Genomic DNA, 18,530 nt, shown 5'->3' on the forward strand with positions numbered 1-18,530 from the left:
ACTTTCTGTTGCTGAAAAATGATCCTCCCAACTGACACACCAAGAATATAGGTTAAGTCCGGAAACAATTCTGTGTCCGTTCTAAAGATCGCTATAACTCCTGATTGTTTTATGTTTCTGAAACCTTGCCCTGTCGGTGATTTATTTCATATCCATGTGGCCAGCCATTTGTTTACGCGATTGCATACCATCTGTTTTTCAGTAGGGAGGTTTCAAGTTCTTCTAATTCCCTACCTACCATCCCACAGAAAACGATTCAAAATGGACAGGGATTTCAATCATTTGGATTCACATGGAGTTGGAAACTCTAGCTGCCCTTCCTTTATATTTGGCAAATACTTTAATGGGGTTAGCAAATTGTGTCCTTCTGAGGTACTTATGGGAAGACAACACCTTTTTTTTACAATGACAAATGATGTTAACAGTTTCATTCTGAGTGTTTAATAGTACAACAGGAGATTTCACTAATGTTACAGGAAATTGCCCTGATAGCCAATAAAGTCCCACCACAAATCCTGTCTGTACCTTTTATTTCTGAGCGTCAACTGAGACACACATCAAGATGTGGCAGGGTCTACAGTGGAGAATTAATATCAAGTTGTACCAATTTTAAGTAGACACCATTTAGCCCATGGGCCTAAGAGCCCTCTTGGTCATGTCTATGGCATACTCTAAGCCCTACCACATGGCACAATCTACTTAGATACTTAAGAGTGGAGGGAGTCCCCAGACTTTCCAAGGAAAACTCCAACTCATGGCCATCTTCATTCCCATCCTAAGCTCACTTTGGTTTACTCTACTGAGGAACCAATCACTCACAGAATCAATTTCTCGTTGACATCGTACAGAGGATGTATAAAGAATTAATTACCATTTTTACAAGAATCCTTGTTGTTTTCTTGGAGAGCAGGTATTGGATGGCCGGCTCCCGTAGCTGTCCAGAGTTCATGGCTGACATTTGAAGGCTGAGAAACATCTATCTTCAGTTTGGTTTGACTGTCACTAGTCCTTACCAAATCAAAAGGAGATACTCCTGGGGGGTAAGTGTCCCACAGGACACCTGATGGATTTGGTTTATTATTGGAAGTGTTAAGTGACATGTGTACTAAAGCTTCGTTGATGAAAAATGAATTTTCATGACACAAACTCTCAGCTCGATTAAGTTCCATTACCTGTATAAAGAAACACAGAAAGATACAATAATTTCTTTAGCAATTTAAACAAGTTCACAAAGTATTTATTTAGTCTACATGCCTGAAAACTCTTGTTCCAGCAATCATGGTTTTAATAAGAATGAGATGAGGAAGAAATCTGCCATTTGCTCTCCTCCCAGCCCTTTCAAATGAGCTAGAAAGAGGCCCTCCAAGTCACCATGCACAGTTTTTCTTACTTTAGAAAGAGGCAGAGTTCTGGACTGTTGGAGAGTCTCCATTTTATTTTAATCAAAGCAAGCAGTGTTTCCACTTTTGCGATATAAAAAAGCTTGGAAACATATCCTTCAATGCACAAGGAATTTGCAATAAATGTAATTTAGCAAACTTGAAGGGGAAATCAGATGCAACATAGTTCTTTCTTATAAGCCTATTAACTTTTACAACCCTATGCACTATCAATAAAAACACAGATGCAATGCAGAGTACTAGAAAATCTGCCCAGACAAATGGAATTGTCAAGCAAGGTTAAAGAGGATGCAAAGAGAACAGGAATCTTCCAAAGGTTTTATCCATTCAGTCCTTAATCAGTGTAGCTCATGACAACTTTATGGTGAAATAGATTTTGAATTCAGTATATCTAATTCACAAAGAGCAAATAAGCTTTCTACATCAGAATTTGTTCAATTCAATGCTTACACATGAAGAACTAAATGATCTATTAAAAGGTGCGTGCTATACACTATGATCAAATACTTTTAATCTATCACAACAGCTCATTTAAAGAGGGTCCTCCAAATACCTAGAAGGCAGCATGTTCACAGTGGATGCGCCTCCAAGTCAAAGCCACCCTTATCTTATTGGGGCACCTCCATTCTGTGGTCCTTTCTTAGGCAAGGGTGTCTCAGAGCACATTGGCCCCAATAAAGACCTAGGACCTTAGAATTTCCATCTTTTAAGTCAAGATACCCGTGAAATGATTCTAAACACTATTGGGTTTTGTTTTGTTGTTTTGTTTTGTTTTCATCTCTAAACTGAGACACACTCTTATGAGCTCTTCTGCAAGAACCAGGAACACAGATATTTGGGTAAGTCCAGCCTATGCAGGGCTTAGGCATACCTCCTTGCTCCCTGGAGAGAAGACAGTGGGGAGGCTCCTCTGACGACTGTGCTTGCAGTGGCCCAGCAGACCCTGCTGGACACGCATCCTCTGTCTCTCCATCTCCACCATCCGCTGGCCCTCCCGCAGCCGCTCGAGGCTCTGCTGGTACTCCTGGAGTTGGTGGTCCAGCTCACTGCGGTGGCGCAGCAACAGCTCCTCCTGTGACTGGCACTCCCTTTCCCGCGCTTGCAACCAGCTCTCTTGGGCTTCCTGCTCACGCTGCTGCTGGTGGCACGTGCGGTGCCAACGCCGCTGCTCCTGCTGGAACTGGTGCTGCAGTTGGTGGATGTTAGCCAACTCCTCGCGCTGCTTGTCCAGGTAGCGGGATTTCTCCTGGTCCTGCAAGGGGCCACCTCGGAACGAGTGGCTGGGGCCCAAGCTCTCCCGCTGCTGTAGGACCAGCTTGTGGATCTCAATGTGGCTGTCCTGGATGGTCAAGGCAGCCTGGGGTGGGGTAGGGGGAAGCAGAAGAGGCCAAACGAGTAAGTATAGGCTTGAATTACACATGGGATGGTAAAGGACTCCCAAAGGTTAAAGGCTTGGTGGTCAGCTGTGGAACTAGGGAGAAAAGGCAGAACCTTTAGGAGACAGGTCTAATGGATGGCTTTGTAGGAGTTGGGTGTGTGTGTGTGTGTGTGTGTGTGTGTGTGTGTGTGTGTGTGTGTCCTGGAAGGGGATACCTTCCTTTTCTTGTATCCTGATCTCATGAGGTGAGTAATTCTGCTCTACCTGCTATGCCCACCATGAAGTCCTGCCTTCCCAGAGCAGCAGGGCCAAACAACCACATACGGAAGTGAAACAAGGAGTCAATGTCAACTCTGCCTCTTCTAGCTTGTTCTCTGGGGTACTTTGTCAATAAGACACAAAGTTAGCAAAGCTCATGGACTGTTTACCTCTTGGTTGGAAATATACCTAAAACACAGAGTGCTTGCTGGATTATTTTCCTATCATATCCTGCCTCTTTCCAGGTTAAATCCAAAGACACTTTTAGCTTTCAAATAGGTTTGTCTACATTTCCTAATGGTATGACTTGGGGATTGTACAGGAAAGAAATAATACATACAGTCCGTTATCACTGGCATTTGGTATCTAAGAAAGTTTGGTTTGAGGAGTCCAGTGGATGTCCAACCTGTTGATGCTCAAGCCCTTACTTGAAAGGGCTTAGTAATAAGACATAGCCCACACATATCCTGCCACCCAAACTCTTTAAGCTGCCTCAGGATTGCTTGTAAGATCTAATATGCTGTCTATATATATCACCTCATCCACATGGAAAGGGTTGAAAGCACACTGCTTTCCTGAATCTTCTGGAATTGACTTTTCCATCTTTTCGGTCCAAGGTTGGTGAAATCCAAGGACGGAAAACTCACGGCTACAGAGGGTTGATTGTTCTTATCCCTGCTTTTAGAGAAGTGACTGGCTGTTGGTTGTTGGGTTGTATTTAAGTCAGTCCTTTGGGTAAAAATGTAGTGTGCAAATTCACAAGACTGAATTCCTCTTCTATTCTCCTTCTCCTTCTGAGGTCCCTCGTCAATCATTCGTGGGAATTTAAGAATCTATATAAACACACTAGTATCCTTTATTTGAGTCCCAAACCACAAATTACTTGAGCTTTATATATTGCTTTCATGAAGACATAAAAATAAAAGTCAACTATTTGGGGACTTTTGGCAAATAGCCTTTTTATAACATAATGCCCAAGAATCACAGTTAATGCCGTGTTTTAGGAGCTATGGAGGTGGGTGAGCTAGTTTCTCTACTGCTGGGTTTCTCCATTAGATCAAGAAGGTCATACAAAAAAAAATCTAAGCTTAAAGTCATTGGTTACTAGATTGTTAACAGGAGGCTGAATGGTGAGGGGAAATAGATACTCTAAATCCCAGCAGACATGACCAAACATTAAAAAAAAAAAAAAAAAAAAAAAAAAAAAAAAAAAAAAAAGTTGTTTTGAATTCTAGTATCTACCTATGAAAAGCTTGGCAACATCACAGGAAATAACTACCAGGACTTGGAAAGATGCTACTGAACCAAAACAACAATAACAACAACAACAACAATGAAAACCTACTGTGAATGCCCTCAGAAGCTTTTAATTTTAAACGTTCCCATTTAAAGTGCAAAGAAGTAGAGAAGGAACCAATTGCAAAGAGACACTGGGTATGTGTGTATAGCTTGACTCTGAATGAGACATCATTACCATCCTAAGGACAAGTTCAAATTTTTCCTTCCTAAGACATTTTTTAAATTGCTCAGGTAACACACACCCTGGGAAGAAGGAATTCTGACCATCAGGCTTTTGTTTTTTGTTTGTTTGTTTGTTTGTTTTTTGTGAGATCATCACTTTCTTCTACTTCTGAAAGTTAATGAACTTAGGTATTTTAAATTCATACTTACTTTGGAATAAGACTCAAAAATGTCCTCACTAGGGCCTTTTGAAATAAAATTTGCATTTTTAAATTCAAAAATTAATTGAAAAAATTCATGGTCACTCTTGTGAAATGACTTTAGGAGCTCTTATAAGGAGAACGGTCATCATGGAGACTGGGTACTAACCAGGGTGGTTTATAAATATGGGACAATTAGCATTGACAAACCGCTGGCACTCTGCTGGCCGGAAAGCACACTGTAGACGCTACCACCACTAAACACCAATAGACACTAAGGTATTGATTGGTACTATAAAGCAAACAAACTCCAATATTTTGTATGTCAAAACTGACAGGCATTAGCTCTTGTGTAAGGACTACAGTCAGAATATCTCAGTGCAACCATAAAGAATTTATCATGCCTGTGTGAGACTGGGATAGGCCATTCTCTTCCCTCTCACAAACATACTTGAAGACTGGATATTGATTTGCACTTTTAAAGTTACATTCATGTTTAGGAATTCTTAATTCACTCTTATTCTGCTTACTTAAGGGGTAGAATCATCTGCATCATTTTTTTTCCAGCCTGTCTGTACTTCTCCAACTCTTCTATAGGGGCCAATGGTCATTTTCATGTTTCAGAAATGGGGTAGAGTTCAGCAACTAAGGAGAGAAGCATGCCACAAAATGGAAATGCTTCACATCCCATAGCCTAAGACCAGCTCAAGAGCTTCAGGTAGATGAAGGGGATCTACTGGCGGCACTGATACTTCCCATTTGGATTCAACTTGACACAGTGGTTCTTGACCTTCCTAATGCTGCGACCCTTTAATACAGTTACTCATGCTGTGGTGACCTCCAACCATAAAATTATTTTCGTTGGTACTTCATAACTGTAATTTTGTTACTGTTATGAATCATAATGTAAATATCTGTGTTTTCCAATGGTTTCAGGTTGTTCAGCTGCCCCACCAAGGGGGTCACATATTGCAGAACTGAGGTCAATAGGCTGCTGAACTCTTCTGAACCAGAGATACACATAGGGCTGTATTCAGAGGAAGAGAACAACAATAAAATGACTACATAGTTTATTCAGGCAGCACAAGTCAGGATGTCCAATGTCTCCAGCCCTTGAGAATTTAATGTACATTCTCGGGCCAGAGCTGCCCAGCAGACATCTAAAAGAAAGCCTATTTGTTTCACTTGATAAATGGACCTCGTAGATGATCTATATCATACCTACCGTACATAAGACAGTAAAGGCATCCCCACATACTATGAATAAGACAAGCAGCTTACTGTTACCACTTTTGGTTAATGTATTTTCAGACAGAGGCAGAGCCAACCTGTGCCCTGTGTGCCACATGTCTCCAGATAGCTATGAATGCAGCCCAGCACATTCTTAGACGACAATGCTATGTCTGCTATGACACCATGTCAAAACGTCGTTGAGATAGCCCTGTATCTATCAACAAGCAAGAAAGCAATAAGCCAAGAAAATGCAATTGATATAATTACTGAAGAACAGTCACAGTTCTAATTTTTTTTTTCAAATTTTCTACCTGAAACATTCCAGTGAATCCATGGAAATTTTATTAAAACAAAAGCTACAGTTAAATGAGTTGGCTGATAATAAAAACCAGTACCATTTGTATCAACAACCATAATTGGAGAAGCATGGACATATGTTTTTAAATTTGTATAGTACCTGTATGAAGACAATTATAAAGCTTCGCACACACCCTAAAATAAGAGGCAACTAGCCCTGTTCTTACACAAGGGATCTGATCAATGCAGAAGCACAAGTTTTCTTCCATTTAATTCATGAATACAATACAATTTTAATCCAATGGTCTTGGTAGATGGTAGAAAACTGGGCAAAGTGATCAAGAAACTTTGTAAAATGTGCAAACTATTGAGAAAAGTGCTAAGAGGAACTAGTGTCGCCACATACTCAGGAGTAATCCAAAGCTCTAATAACTGAAACAATGGTACTGGTCCTGAGACAAGAATGGGCATGAGAACCACAGTGGTCAAGACAAAGAAGTCTGTTATCATCAAAATATAAGCAAGAAAACATCGAATGCAGCCAGGGCTTTATGTTTTTGTTTTTGTTTTTTTCTTTAAAGATTTATTTATTTATTATGTATACAGCATATATGACCAAACAGGAGAGGGCACCAGACCTCATTACAGATGGCTGTGAGCCATCAAGTGGTTGCTGGGAATTGAACTCAGGACCTCTGGAAGAGCAGCTGATGCTCTTAAACTCTGAGCCATCTCTGCAGCCTGGCTTTATGTTTCCTGCTCCAAATTTAGATCTAGTTTTCCTTTAACTGTCCTATGGTATAAAATATGAACTATGAAAAACTAATGAAAAATTGAGGGAATGTGTTTTGTCTTAATAATAAGTGTGCACAAATAAAGTAATCTGATATCTTGCTCCATTTTTAAATTGAGGAAGGAAGGAAGAAAGGAAAAAGAGAAAGAAAAAAAAGATATGATTGATTAATTTTGGCAGTTTAATAAAATTGCAAAGAGGTATCTAGAGTAACTTAGCCTAAGGAGACATTCAAATGTGGTTAAAGATATTAGAATACAAGGAGGTTGACATTTTGTGCTATTAATAACACAAGTATAAATAATTGGAACTGAATAAATTCTATAGACCCAAATACTATACATACATTAACAATCATGCTGCAGAGTAATTGCTGCCACAGAAAGATGAGGCTTGCCGATGAGTAACATGAAACTCTCTAAATTCTGCAGGGACACACACAACATGGTAACTAATGGCTTATTAGCTTTGTTTCTTTAATTAGCATAGCAACAGCAATTCTCTCTTTAGAACCACAAGATACTTGATTTGATTTTTATTCTCAAAAATTTCTACACTATAACTATTGCCTTGATAGCATTAAAATTTTCTAATCACAACACAAAGCACTCTGGGTGCACTTTAGTGAGCAACCCCTGAGGGATGGACCCTACAGTCTTCTCACCCACAACACAGGGGTGATTTTTATGCCTTCCTTAAAAGGTAACAAGTGATTAACAGGAGGCTTGTTGGCCCCTTTGCTTTTGTGAGCTTATTCTTTCACACAGGGCCCAGTGCAGAAAGGACACCCAATCAGTACTGAGTGATGAGCAAACCAAAGCTCGAAGGGGCGTGCAAATTATTTCACTGCTCGTCACAAAGGCTGAAGGCCACATGTGGAAATAACACGAGTTCAGGTGAGAATTTCAGTTTTCAGCAGAAAATGTGAAGGCATGCTGCACTCACCTACGCATTTCATTGTGTCGGACCCAAGCAGATTCATCGCTCTCTTTGGAGCGACAGGAACCGGTTTACGGTTTCTGAGACGAAGGGGGTAAAATGTGGCGGTGCTGGGCTGCCTCCTGATTACAAAACCAGGTGAACTCAGCTCATCTGGTGGAGTTACACCTCAGGGGTTGGCGTTCTTCTAAGATCACTTATGACCTTTCCAATGTTCTAATTTCTAAGGTCTGGGTCATCTGAGTACATTAAAAGAAACATTCACAAGGTCAAGGTTACTGAAGAGTCATTACCTGAAGGCTATAGAGGAGACGGGTTAAATTCTGTATGGCTTGTATAATCTGGAGGGGGAAAAGGATTGTATGTGTTAAATTCTTGAAAGCCTTCCTTAGCAACAAATTGAGAAAGGATGGGATATGTTTAAAGCATGTGAAGCTTACCTCTGACTGTGAGGAACCTGGAAAACTTCTATATTCCACCTAAAATACATAAAAACATGAGAAAATGAACAGCCACTCAACTTTTGAAAGCTATCACGATTTCCTAATATATGAGTTTCCCACTCTAAACGCCTTTACCTCAGCTACAGTGCCTATCTCTTCTAGGAAGAAATGCCTGGAGAATTAAACAGCCCCTTGACCTTGCAGGTCTTACTCATTCAAACTCGATGTTAGAGATGTGTGACAACTTTTACCCAACCATCCCTTAAAACAGCACTGACGACAGTGAAGAAACTCAGCAAACCCTTGACTCATCCCCAGGGAGAGGCTGCTCCAACATGGCTCTCTGGAAGCCATGGGACATCACAGGGCCTTACGCTCCCAGTCTCAATGTTGGAGAATCATGATGTCCAAGTTACAGAGAGACAGCCACAGGAAAACACTTAGGGTCCTCCAGATCTTCAATTCAATACCAACCCAACTCAAAAAACTATAAATGAAGCCACAGGAGACTGGCCATCTTCTCTTTGGGGACGGAGCCCATGCCTCAGGCTTTGTCCCCTTCACACCACTGAACATTGGGGAACAGGCAGATACTGGGAGCTTCCAGTTAATTGCATTAGGCATTTGTTTATTTATTGTCTATCTTCTCTCATGAGTAAACTGATGAACAGTAAGGCTTTGTGCATTGAATAGTATATCTGCAAACCTAGGAATGGTACCTCGCTTGGAAGGGACACTCAACAAATAAAGGTATTTGCCCACATTTCTCTTCAATAAGTAAGGAGCAGTCAGTACTACAAACGCCACAGTTTATGAAATGGGAAATCATCTGTTTCCCTATTCTCTGAGAGCCTACAGTTTCCTGTAGGATGCTTGTGATTGTGTGAGCACATCATTTTAACCTCTAAAGAAAGTCAGCCATGGTGATGTCCTCAAGTGGCTTTCATTTTGTTGCAGAGTGAGTCACTGAGCTTAATCAAGTGATGGGCTAGCCCAATCTCCTTTTCTCCATATTGCCAGTTAAAGATTTTGATGCCAAGCAGTCCCTCTAACAGAGAAAGGACAAGACTGAAGAGGGAGATGACATGTCAGTACTGCAGGACTCTGTCTGTCCCACTGCCTGGAAGACACCGGACTAAGTGTTCCAGTTTGGTGGTAAGTTCTTGCTGTTCTTCTGGGCCCATCTTTGCCTATTCGCTGCTTTTGTGGTAACAATGACATATGTTTATAATATTATCCTCTATAAAGAAGTGAACAGGTAGAAATGAGTTTGATTATGCTAAACTGGATTAAGTTGGTCACTCACAGCTAGAACCACTGGATTTGGGATTAGACAGGAAAGTGGGTATCATCTTTTTAATGGAGTTCCTCTGCCACCTGGTGGTTGTTCTGCATAACTACAGTTGACCATTAGACAATTTCTACCCTTGGGTTTTTTTAATTCTTTCAGAAATTTGTTTTAAACCTTATCTTATTAAGGAAACTAATGCTAAAACATCCATTACATGCTTGCTTAGAGTTTTAGCCAAGTGACTCACTGCTATATCTCAGTTTATTTCAAACAGCCTTATAAAAGTTCAGCTTCTCCACAGGTTAAGAGAAAGAGAAACCTGGACACACCATCTCTCTTACCCTCCTGTGACTGAGTCACAGGTAGGAGCCAGCCCACTTTCTATGCAGAATTAATCTGCCACTGACAAGCTCTCTTTTCCTCTCTAAAATCCTAGGAGCAGTTAAAAGCTACACAGTGCAGGCTTCAAAGTGAAGATAGCGTGGAGAAGGAGAAGCATTGTAAGACAAGGAAGTTTAAAAGCTTACAACCAGAATAAGCAGAGGAAAATTCTGCATCCGTACATTAACCTGGGCCTCTGAACTTTGCAAATGAATGCTAAATCTGAGCTGAAATTTCTGTGAAATTCTGTAAGCCAGACTTGGTTCTGGCCTATGTCACCTGTCTGGAAAATATGAACAGTACGATGTTGCATCTCTAATATACATGCGCCACAGTCTCACATTGAGTCACATCAATACTTGGTAAGGGAGTTAAATCAATGCTGGACAAAACAAAAACCAATTCTCCACCTCCCAGAATCACAGTGCTATTTCCTCCCCTGCTTATGAAAGCATACACTTGAAGCTAATAGGAAGCTGGGTGCGTGCCATTGCTACAGAGAGAGAGTTGCAGCCTACATATATCAAGAGTCAGAGCGAGAGCAGCATTTGGGAACACCTTGCCACAAGCCAAATGTGGCTATGTGAATTCAGAGTCTGCAAAAGGAAGGTGGAATGTGGGTGAAGAGCGGAGGGTCTTGACAAAGGACAGAAGCAAGACCGTCCCGAAGTGGAAATTAGTTCAGCTCCAATGGCGCCATCTTGTGGTGCAGCATCCCAATGTCGGGGCCGCCTCTCAGCCAGAGTTGCCAAAGGCAGTGAGGAAAAGCAGAGGCTGGCAGTGCAGAAAGTAGGCCCGGAAGTCAGAGAGCACAGACACACATACACAGGAGGGTTTTCAAGCTTTTGGTTTTGGTTTTGGTTTTTTTTAATAACTTTTCAGTTTTTTTAAACACCTACATGATATAGAAAGAACATGAACAATGAAAGAATAGGTTAGAAAGCTTCAATATAGATATTTAAACGAATCAGAAACAATTCAGAAAAAAAGTATTTTCAATCCACTCACTGCCTGACAGCTGCAGCTACTATATAGACAAAGCAAAGGGTCCTGGTTACTAACAAATTGGTTAACAATTAACAATACCTTCTCCCCTGCATCAGAGACCGCCAAGTCCGTTACCACACCCTGGAGCCCGGGATCCACATCCCAACAGCCTCTTCCTTCTGTCCCTTCTGTGACTAGTGCTGCAAGTGCACCATTGAGACAGAAACAAAAAGGAAAACGTCAAACATCAGCCAGCCAATGGGGTTCTTCTGCACACAACTGACGCACACTTGGGGGGGGGGGGGGAGTAAAAATAAAGAAACATCACAAGGCAATACATTCCGAGTGCTCCTCCAGGGGGCGCTAGAGACAGGCGCAGCAAGCCCGCAGTCCCTGCCCTCACGGAGCTTACAGGCTAAGGAATACCAATCCTCTGTCACTCATCTTTTTTAATTGTGCTCCTCTCTTGGGCTGATGTGTCCGTGTGATGTTTGTGCTACCGAGTCTACATCTCACTTTCATTTCAGAGGGAAAAGCCTCCCCAGAAAGGAGACATTTCAGACAGACGCCTGGCGGAACAAAAGCAAGGTCTCTTGGCAGACCTAGGTCCGTACAAGGCTCCCCCGCGGCCAGTACAAGAGCAGCAGCTGGCGGACAAAGTCCAGAAGGAAGGTCCAGAGGCCACAGGGAGACTGTTCTAAGAAGGCTGGAGGTGGCTAATGCTTTACGGCTTCAGAGTCATTAAAACCGAGAGCCTGCCTCAGTTTCTCGTCATGTTTCAAGCTCTTCTCACGTTCCCCACTTATGCATTAACACTGTAAATACTGTACATTTAACCCCCTCAAAAAAAACACAGAAACTGGTCCAGAGATGTTAAGTACAAAATACAAATTTACATTCACCCATGAAACCCCAGTCGTCAGGACTTCATTATTTATAGACGGAGGATGTGAACTCAGTTAAAACTTCACCTTTTACTGATTCAAACTGGGCTCTTCAAAGCCAGGCCACACACACATACTTCATAGGAGCAACCAATGTCTGATCAGGACCCTGATCCAAACATTCATTTTGTGATCATTTTTGTAAAAGCTTTTTTTTTTTTCTTTGAAATATGATGTCATTATGCATCTTCATTTCTAACAAGGTTTAAATGAACAAAATCACTTGTATTATCTTTGGAAAGTAACAGTTGTGCAGGATTCCAAAGGCCTCCTCTAAACCGGAGTTTTCTGTTTGAGTGGAAACCATTTCAAATGAATCAAGTGAAACCCACGGTCACTGTGTCCAGGCTGGCCAATGCTTATGCCGTGACGGAAGGACAGTTTATAGTGATTTTTTCCAATCAAGTCTTTCTCGCCCCCTTTCCTCACATTCACATTAACGGTTAAAGGTTGGAGGAAGCCGATGTGGAGCCCCGTCGAGGTAGAACACTGGAGCTACACTCAGCTTCTTCTATGCCCCCAGGTTCAGTTTCAGGGCGGGCAACAGACTCTCCGCTGGACCCACCATTCTACAAAGTAGATTAGAATCGCCCCCGTTGGTAAAGTATATTGATGAGTAAAAACGGGACTTCACGTGGCCTGTAACTTCTGACTGATATGGGCTTGCTTCACAAGGGGCCTCCCCCAAGCCCACTGCAGAAATGCTCTCAGTCCCATGACTTCAATGAGGAGTAACTTTCCACCCTTACCAACTGTATAAAGAGATCAAACTCCTCGGAGCACCATGCTCCAATCTAGGCCAAAACTACATGGCCTCTGGCATACAGGGTTCACCCCATGCCTCCTCTGCCTGATCCTGATGACAGGCTGCACTGGTTCTAGCGAATGGGTGTCCCTTTAGAAGGCTCCCAAACCTTGGGAGATGTAGATTCTGATGGGGAGACCCTTCACTGCCCTGCCTGAGGAGAGGAGAGGACCCGCCAAGTGCTCCAAACAGCTGCAGGGGCGAAGCGGAGCCTCCCAGCTGTCCCTGGGGCGGGGCTGAGAGCCGCATGCCCTCAGTATTTTTAGAGAGGACTTCCTCAATGGCATAATGAGGCTCTTCTAAAGGAAATCACCCAGAGCGGTACAACTCCCCTGATGAATGTAGCTGTTCAAAATGAAAAACATATGTGTACATTCTGAAAATAGAAAGCCGGGATTGGGTACAGCAGAATCTGAGAGGGGAATAATTTTAGGTGCTTGTGATAAAACAACAACAAAAATGTATAGCTTAAAAGGTTATACTGCTTCTAGACTTTCTACTGAACCAAAGGATTTGTTAAGAAATTCTAAAAGAGAGAGGGGGTGGTCGCACACACTTATAATCCTAGCACTTAATAGAATCAGGAATTCGAGGTCATTCTCAACTACAATAGTAAATTTGAGGCAAATGTGAGAGCCACATGGGATCTTGTCAGAAGAAAAAAAAATAACTATTACAGACATTTTATCTGCATATAATTTCTTTTGGGGTAAAGATTTTACCATCTTTACATGATGGAAAAATATGCTCTTTGTGTTCTTGCTTTGAATTCTATATGGAATTCAGTATTGAGCTGAAAACTACATATAAAACAGCATAGTTGGGCCCCGAGACATTGCTAATCTCGTTCTTTACCTCTTAAGTTTAAATGTATTAACAACTGGATATGGTGATGTCCACCTGTCAGCTCAACACTCCTGAGGCAGGAGGATCACAACTATGAGATCAGCCTAGGCTGCTCACAACACAGAATATATTCCGATAGAAGAGGACTCTCTGGGAGGCTTGGGGCTGTGGCTCAATGGTAGTTCCTGCCAGCACGTTGAGGCCAATAGGTTAAAAACACTGGTACCACAAAACCCAAAAAAAGCACTGTTTGGCCATTGTGTCTCTAATAACACCACCAAACCTCACACTTCACATGTGGGTCTGCAGGAGGAGGTGGGAGGGGTTCTTTCTAGCCTCCTGAGCTATGATTGCTTAGCTGCTGCTCATAATAGTATGCCTGAAAACTTCTTAATGGATTGCAGAGATCCTTTAAAAGCGTTGAAAATCCTTTCAAAAATCCATCCAAGAAGTCATAAAAACTGAGGCAGGGTGTGATCTGGGGACAATGCAATGCTCAGCTGGGAACAGAAGGAATACCCCACCAACATAAGACTCTGTCTCTGTAATACGAGTGTCATTAACAGTCACATATAATATCTATTAATGGCCAGCATGATTATTCTCAAGGATTTTTTTTCCCCACTAATTACAAAAAACACATGAAGTTCCCTTGAAATTAAGCAGTGAATGCTTTCCTTTTGTGTGGCCACTGTGTGTGCCGGACTGTGCTCAGGCTCACGGCCAAGGACCACACTGTCACTTACAAGCAGTTGGTGATGCTGGGACATCATGGGAGCTGAGCGTATCAGTCAGGACAGCTCCTCCCGAGCCTTCTTCAGATGCCTGGCTTCCGTCACCCATCTTCGAAACCTTCACCGCAACTTGTAGACTCTCAGCTAAGAAGGAGAAAAACAAAACTAAATGTAAACAATAAATACAGAGAAAGAGATAGTTCAGTCTACCACGTGTGTCCAAGCTGCGCCAGGTGGGTGGCATGTGCCCCAGATTACCATGAATAAAGCTTAGCGCAAAACTGTAGGTTTACTTAAAATATTATGAGATCATTTTGTGAATTAATTAATTAATTTGATTGTAACTCTGTCACGTGGCTCTTGAGCATGAAATCTGCAGGAGACAATCTGTTGCATCACAATGGTTAGATACTGTGATTGACCAAAAGCTGGTAAATCCTATTTGCCAGCAACTGATGTTATGTAGCCTAAAGAACTAAAATTTTTGTCTTACTTTTCTTTTTCTTTCTTTTCTTTTCTCTTTTCTGAAATAGGGCTTCATGTAGTCCAGGCTGGTCCCAAACAGCTATGTAGCTGAGGGTAATCTTGAGCTCTTGCCCTTCTGCCTTTCCTCTCAGGTGCTGGGATTCCAGGAATGTGCCATCATGACCGGCTATATAAGCTATAATGCAATAACTGAACCCAGGGCTTGGTACATGTTCAGCAAGAACTGTACCAAGTGCATCATGTCCCCTGCCTGCTTTCATAGTACTAAAAGGTTGTACAAATGCATGCACATAAACACATACAAATATAGCCCCAAAAGGGTGTGACCTGCAAAGACCAAACTACTTAGAGCTGCCCCTTCCAGAAAAATTATAGAACACTGCAGTCTATACCAACTGACAACAGCAGCCCTTTGCATAGAGAATTTAACACATTTTTAAAAAACCTATTGTATAAAATATCTCAAATGCAGCTTTCAGTAAATTAGTATACTGAAAACCTTCCTGTAACTCAATTAATATGTATGCAATATTAGGTATTAGGATTTTTAATGCTGTTACTAAGAAATACTAGCTGTTCCTCAAAAGAGTGTTTCTTCAAACTTGCTTTAAATAATACACATCCCCATCTGTGCTCTAGTCCTTTTGGGAACTACCAGGCCAAAAAAGGAGACATGTTTATTTGCATAAAGGAGTCTCGGCTAGCATGTGGAATATTACTATTTCTAGCACCTTGTAATTAATTTCTCAAGCATCCTCACCACGTTTTGGCCACATTTGGGTTAGAAAACTACTCACCGTGCATCTATTGTCCTGGGGATCTGGTTATTTGATGACTAGCCAGGAAGACTTGAAAGAGAAGGGGGAAGGAGATACTTGCAGCTCTGGCCACATGGAGGCGCAGGAGAGCAATAGTCCCCAGTAGGATGGGGAAGACATTCCTAAAGGGTGGAAACTGAGCAGCCCCCGGGAAGATGGGTGGGATTCAGGAAGAGAAGGGAGGAAAAGAGCAGTCCAGCAGAACAAAGAGGCTTTTCAAAGTGTGCACTCAACTGTCTTGAGACAATGATGTCCTCACCCCAATGAGAAAGGATCCTTGACCCAGGTGGATTCTCATCTGCAGCCTACATGGCCTACATTGTGCCTCCACTGCTGTGGGTTCCCCTGAGCAGGCCCATGAGTGCATCCTAGCTCCTTCATCACGTGGTAAGCCAAATGAATAACAGCCAATGGGCTTCCAGCCTCTCTTTAGGGAAGAAAGTAGAAGCCGCTGGCTAAGTACAAGAGCAGGGGATCTGGTCCATTAAGGCTTTGATATGTGAGAGGGCATAATGGGTGCCTGTCAGCCTCTTTTGCTTTATTTCCCAAACATGCCCCCAAATCTGTCTACTATTCTGCTTCCATGACCAACAACGGTCCTGGACACCCCATGTAAATAAGATTCACCCCCTCTCTATAACTAATGCTCCACTTCCTTTACTCTTCTGCTTTTTCTACATATCACTTCACAATCTGACATACGCATTTCTTTATACTTTGACATTTCTGGAACACAGTTTCTAGGAGAATAAGTATTCTGCTGCATTCTGCTGTACCCTCAGCACCAAGGCCACCATGTGTGACACGGAGAAGGCACCCAATAAACATGTTCTGAGTCTGTCGAACCAAATCATTTCCAGAGCAACTTGCCTTCTCTCAGGGCAGCGGCCAGCAGGGAGGCTGCCTGGGGAGGCTCTCCAGGGTCAGGCTTGATGAGCAGGTGGGGTTCTAGGTGGACGTCCTCAAAGCCGCTCAGTTCCCCAAGTTCAGCGTAGATATGCAGCTTTTCTTCCAGGTACATGCAAATTTGTTGGTCTTGGTTACTTAGTATTTCTGTGGAATAACAGTCATCAGAAGAGATTATTTACAGCATGACTACAAAACTCATATGAAAATCAAGTTAGAAAAAGACATCATGATTTAGCAAGCAGTCGGACCCAACACTTTCATTGGGTGGGTGAGACTCAGATTCAAATTCTGATGCCTTCACTGAGTGACTGTGACCTCCTGCAAGTGACTGAACTTGATAAATAAATGTACTTTTCCCATTCTCCAAACTCCATAAAACCTCACAAAGCTATTCTTTGTGGACAGCCTTCTATTAAGACTGAATACCCAGCTCAGCAAAGAGAATTGAGGCAGCCTTCTCTTCAAGGAGTGACGGCTCCCAGGGCTGCAAAGCCTGTCTTCAGTGTCTGTCTTAGCCGGAGCCAAAGCTAGTTTATGGTTCTGCTTCTAAAAATCATCTTTGCATGCACCAATTTCCCCCTACTTCAATGTGTTACAGGAATCTTGGGACCTGAGACCTTAACTGTCATCAAATCCAGAGAGCCCCTGATTCAGTTGGTTAATGGAGTTGAGGAACAGACAGCAATTTTTTGTTTGTTTGTTTGTTTGTTTGTTTGTTTGTTTGAGACAGGGTTTCTCTGTGTAGCCCTGGCTATCCTGGAACTCAATTTGTAGACCAGGCTGGCCTTAAACTCACAGAGATCCACCTGACTCTGCCTCCCTAGTGCTGGGGTTAAAGGTGTGCGCCACCACCGCCCGGCCAGACAGCAAAATTTAATCACCTCCCTAAGTGAGGTAAGGCCTGGAGTTGAGAACTGGTGAGATAAACATATTTCTTGACTTCCCAGGGCACTCGATGGCCCTCCTGTTGAACTCTTGTCTAGTCGCAGAAGCCTGACATGGTGGACACTCCAGTGCTCACCAGAACCACGTGAGCACAGGTATGGTTTCACATGTGCATGAGTATCCTAGTCACTCGTGCCTCGTCTATGGATGGGTGATTGTAAAAGGGGGAGGGTGGGCAGTGTGGAGCTCAGGTGCACAGTTCATCATAGCCATCATCACCACTCGTGACCTCAGGACCCGGGGTCAGAGGCGCACACGTCATACCTTGACATTGCTGAATTTTGGCCACTCGGGCTTCAGCCTTCCGCCTCTCTTCATCGGACTCACTTGCCCTCCCTCCTTCTTCCTCTGGACAACTTTAAAAGACAACAGTCAAGGCATCACTGAAACCAGTTCCAAGGATCTCTAAGCTTATTAGAAAAACATGGGGACTTGGCAAGAGAACTATCCACAAAGGCAAAAAAAAAAAAAAAAAAAAAAAAAATCAACATGAAGAGCATTCATTGTTCCTCCTTTTCAAAAGATTCGTTTTCTTGAGTATGCACATGTTACAACATAGTTTCAAAGTCCGCTCTACAGGATGATTCAAATATTCCAATCCCAACCCCCTCCCCCCACACCACCACCACCATCACCACCACCAGCAGCAGCAACGACAACAGTGACATTATGTCACCAAGAGCAACTAAGATAACAAAATTTGGGGGGTTGTACCATTAAGGAACCCCTCTTGATAGTGGAAGGGGTGTGGGACAGACAGTAGGCCTCCATACTGGGTAGGTGGGGTAGAGGTGGGAGCAACTTACAGAATACCAAGCGCATCCAACTAATCAAATTACCGGTAAGAATTATCCCTCCCACCCTCGGCCTTCACTTAATCAAAACTATCCTTGCAGGAGTAACAAGCAGGACGTTGACTGAGAACACTGAGATTCACCAGCCATTTATTTGAACAGTTCCTCAGGCACAGAGAGAGACAGAA

At 42.6% G+C, this 18,530-nt stretch overlaps 1 protein-coding gene across 2 annotated transcripts in view; it reads right to left on the reverse strand.

Moving 5' to 3' along the window:
* Positions 1–18,530, reverse strand: part of Arhgef28 (Rho guanine nucleotide exchange factor 28) — a 328,408-nt gene that overhangs the window by 31,879 nt on the left and 277,999 nt on the right. For both annotated transcript variants that reach the window (XM_036206820.1, XM_036206821.1), the window contains 8 exons: positions 17,813–17,904; positions 16,565–16,747; positions 14,403–14,534; positions 11,161–11,261; positions 8,400–8,438; positions 8,253–8,300; positions 2,272–2,757; positions 872–1,172 (listed from right to left, as the gene is read on the reverse strand). In XM_036206820.1, the coding sequence (XP_036062713.1) occupies positions 872–1,172; positions 2,272–2,757; positions 8,253–8,300; positions 8,400–8,438; positions 11,161–11,261; positions 14,403–14,534; positions 16,565–16,747; positions 17,813–17,904 (1,382 nt within the window). The remainder of the gene's footprint in view (positions 1–871; positions 1,173–2,271; positions 2,758–8,252; positions 8,301–8,399; positions 8,439–11,160; positions 11,262–14,402; positions 14,535–16,564; positions 16,748–17,812; positions 17,905–18,530) is intronic.

The sequence above is a fragment of the Onychomys torridus genome, chromosome 15 (genome assembly GCF_903995425.1).
Source record: "Onychomys torridus chromosome 15, mOncTor1.1, whole genome shotgun sequence".
Lineage (NCBI taxonomy): Eukaryota > Metazoa > Chordata > Mammalia > Rodentia > Cricetidae > Onychomys > Onychomys torridus.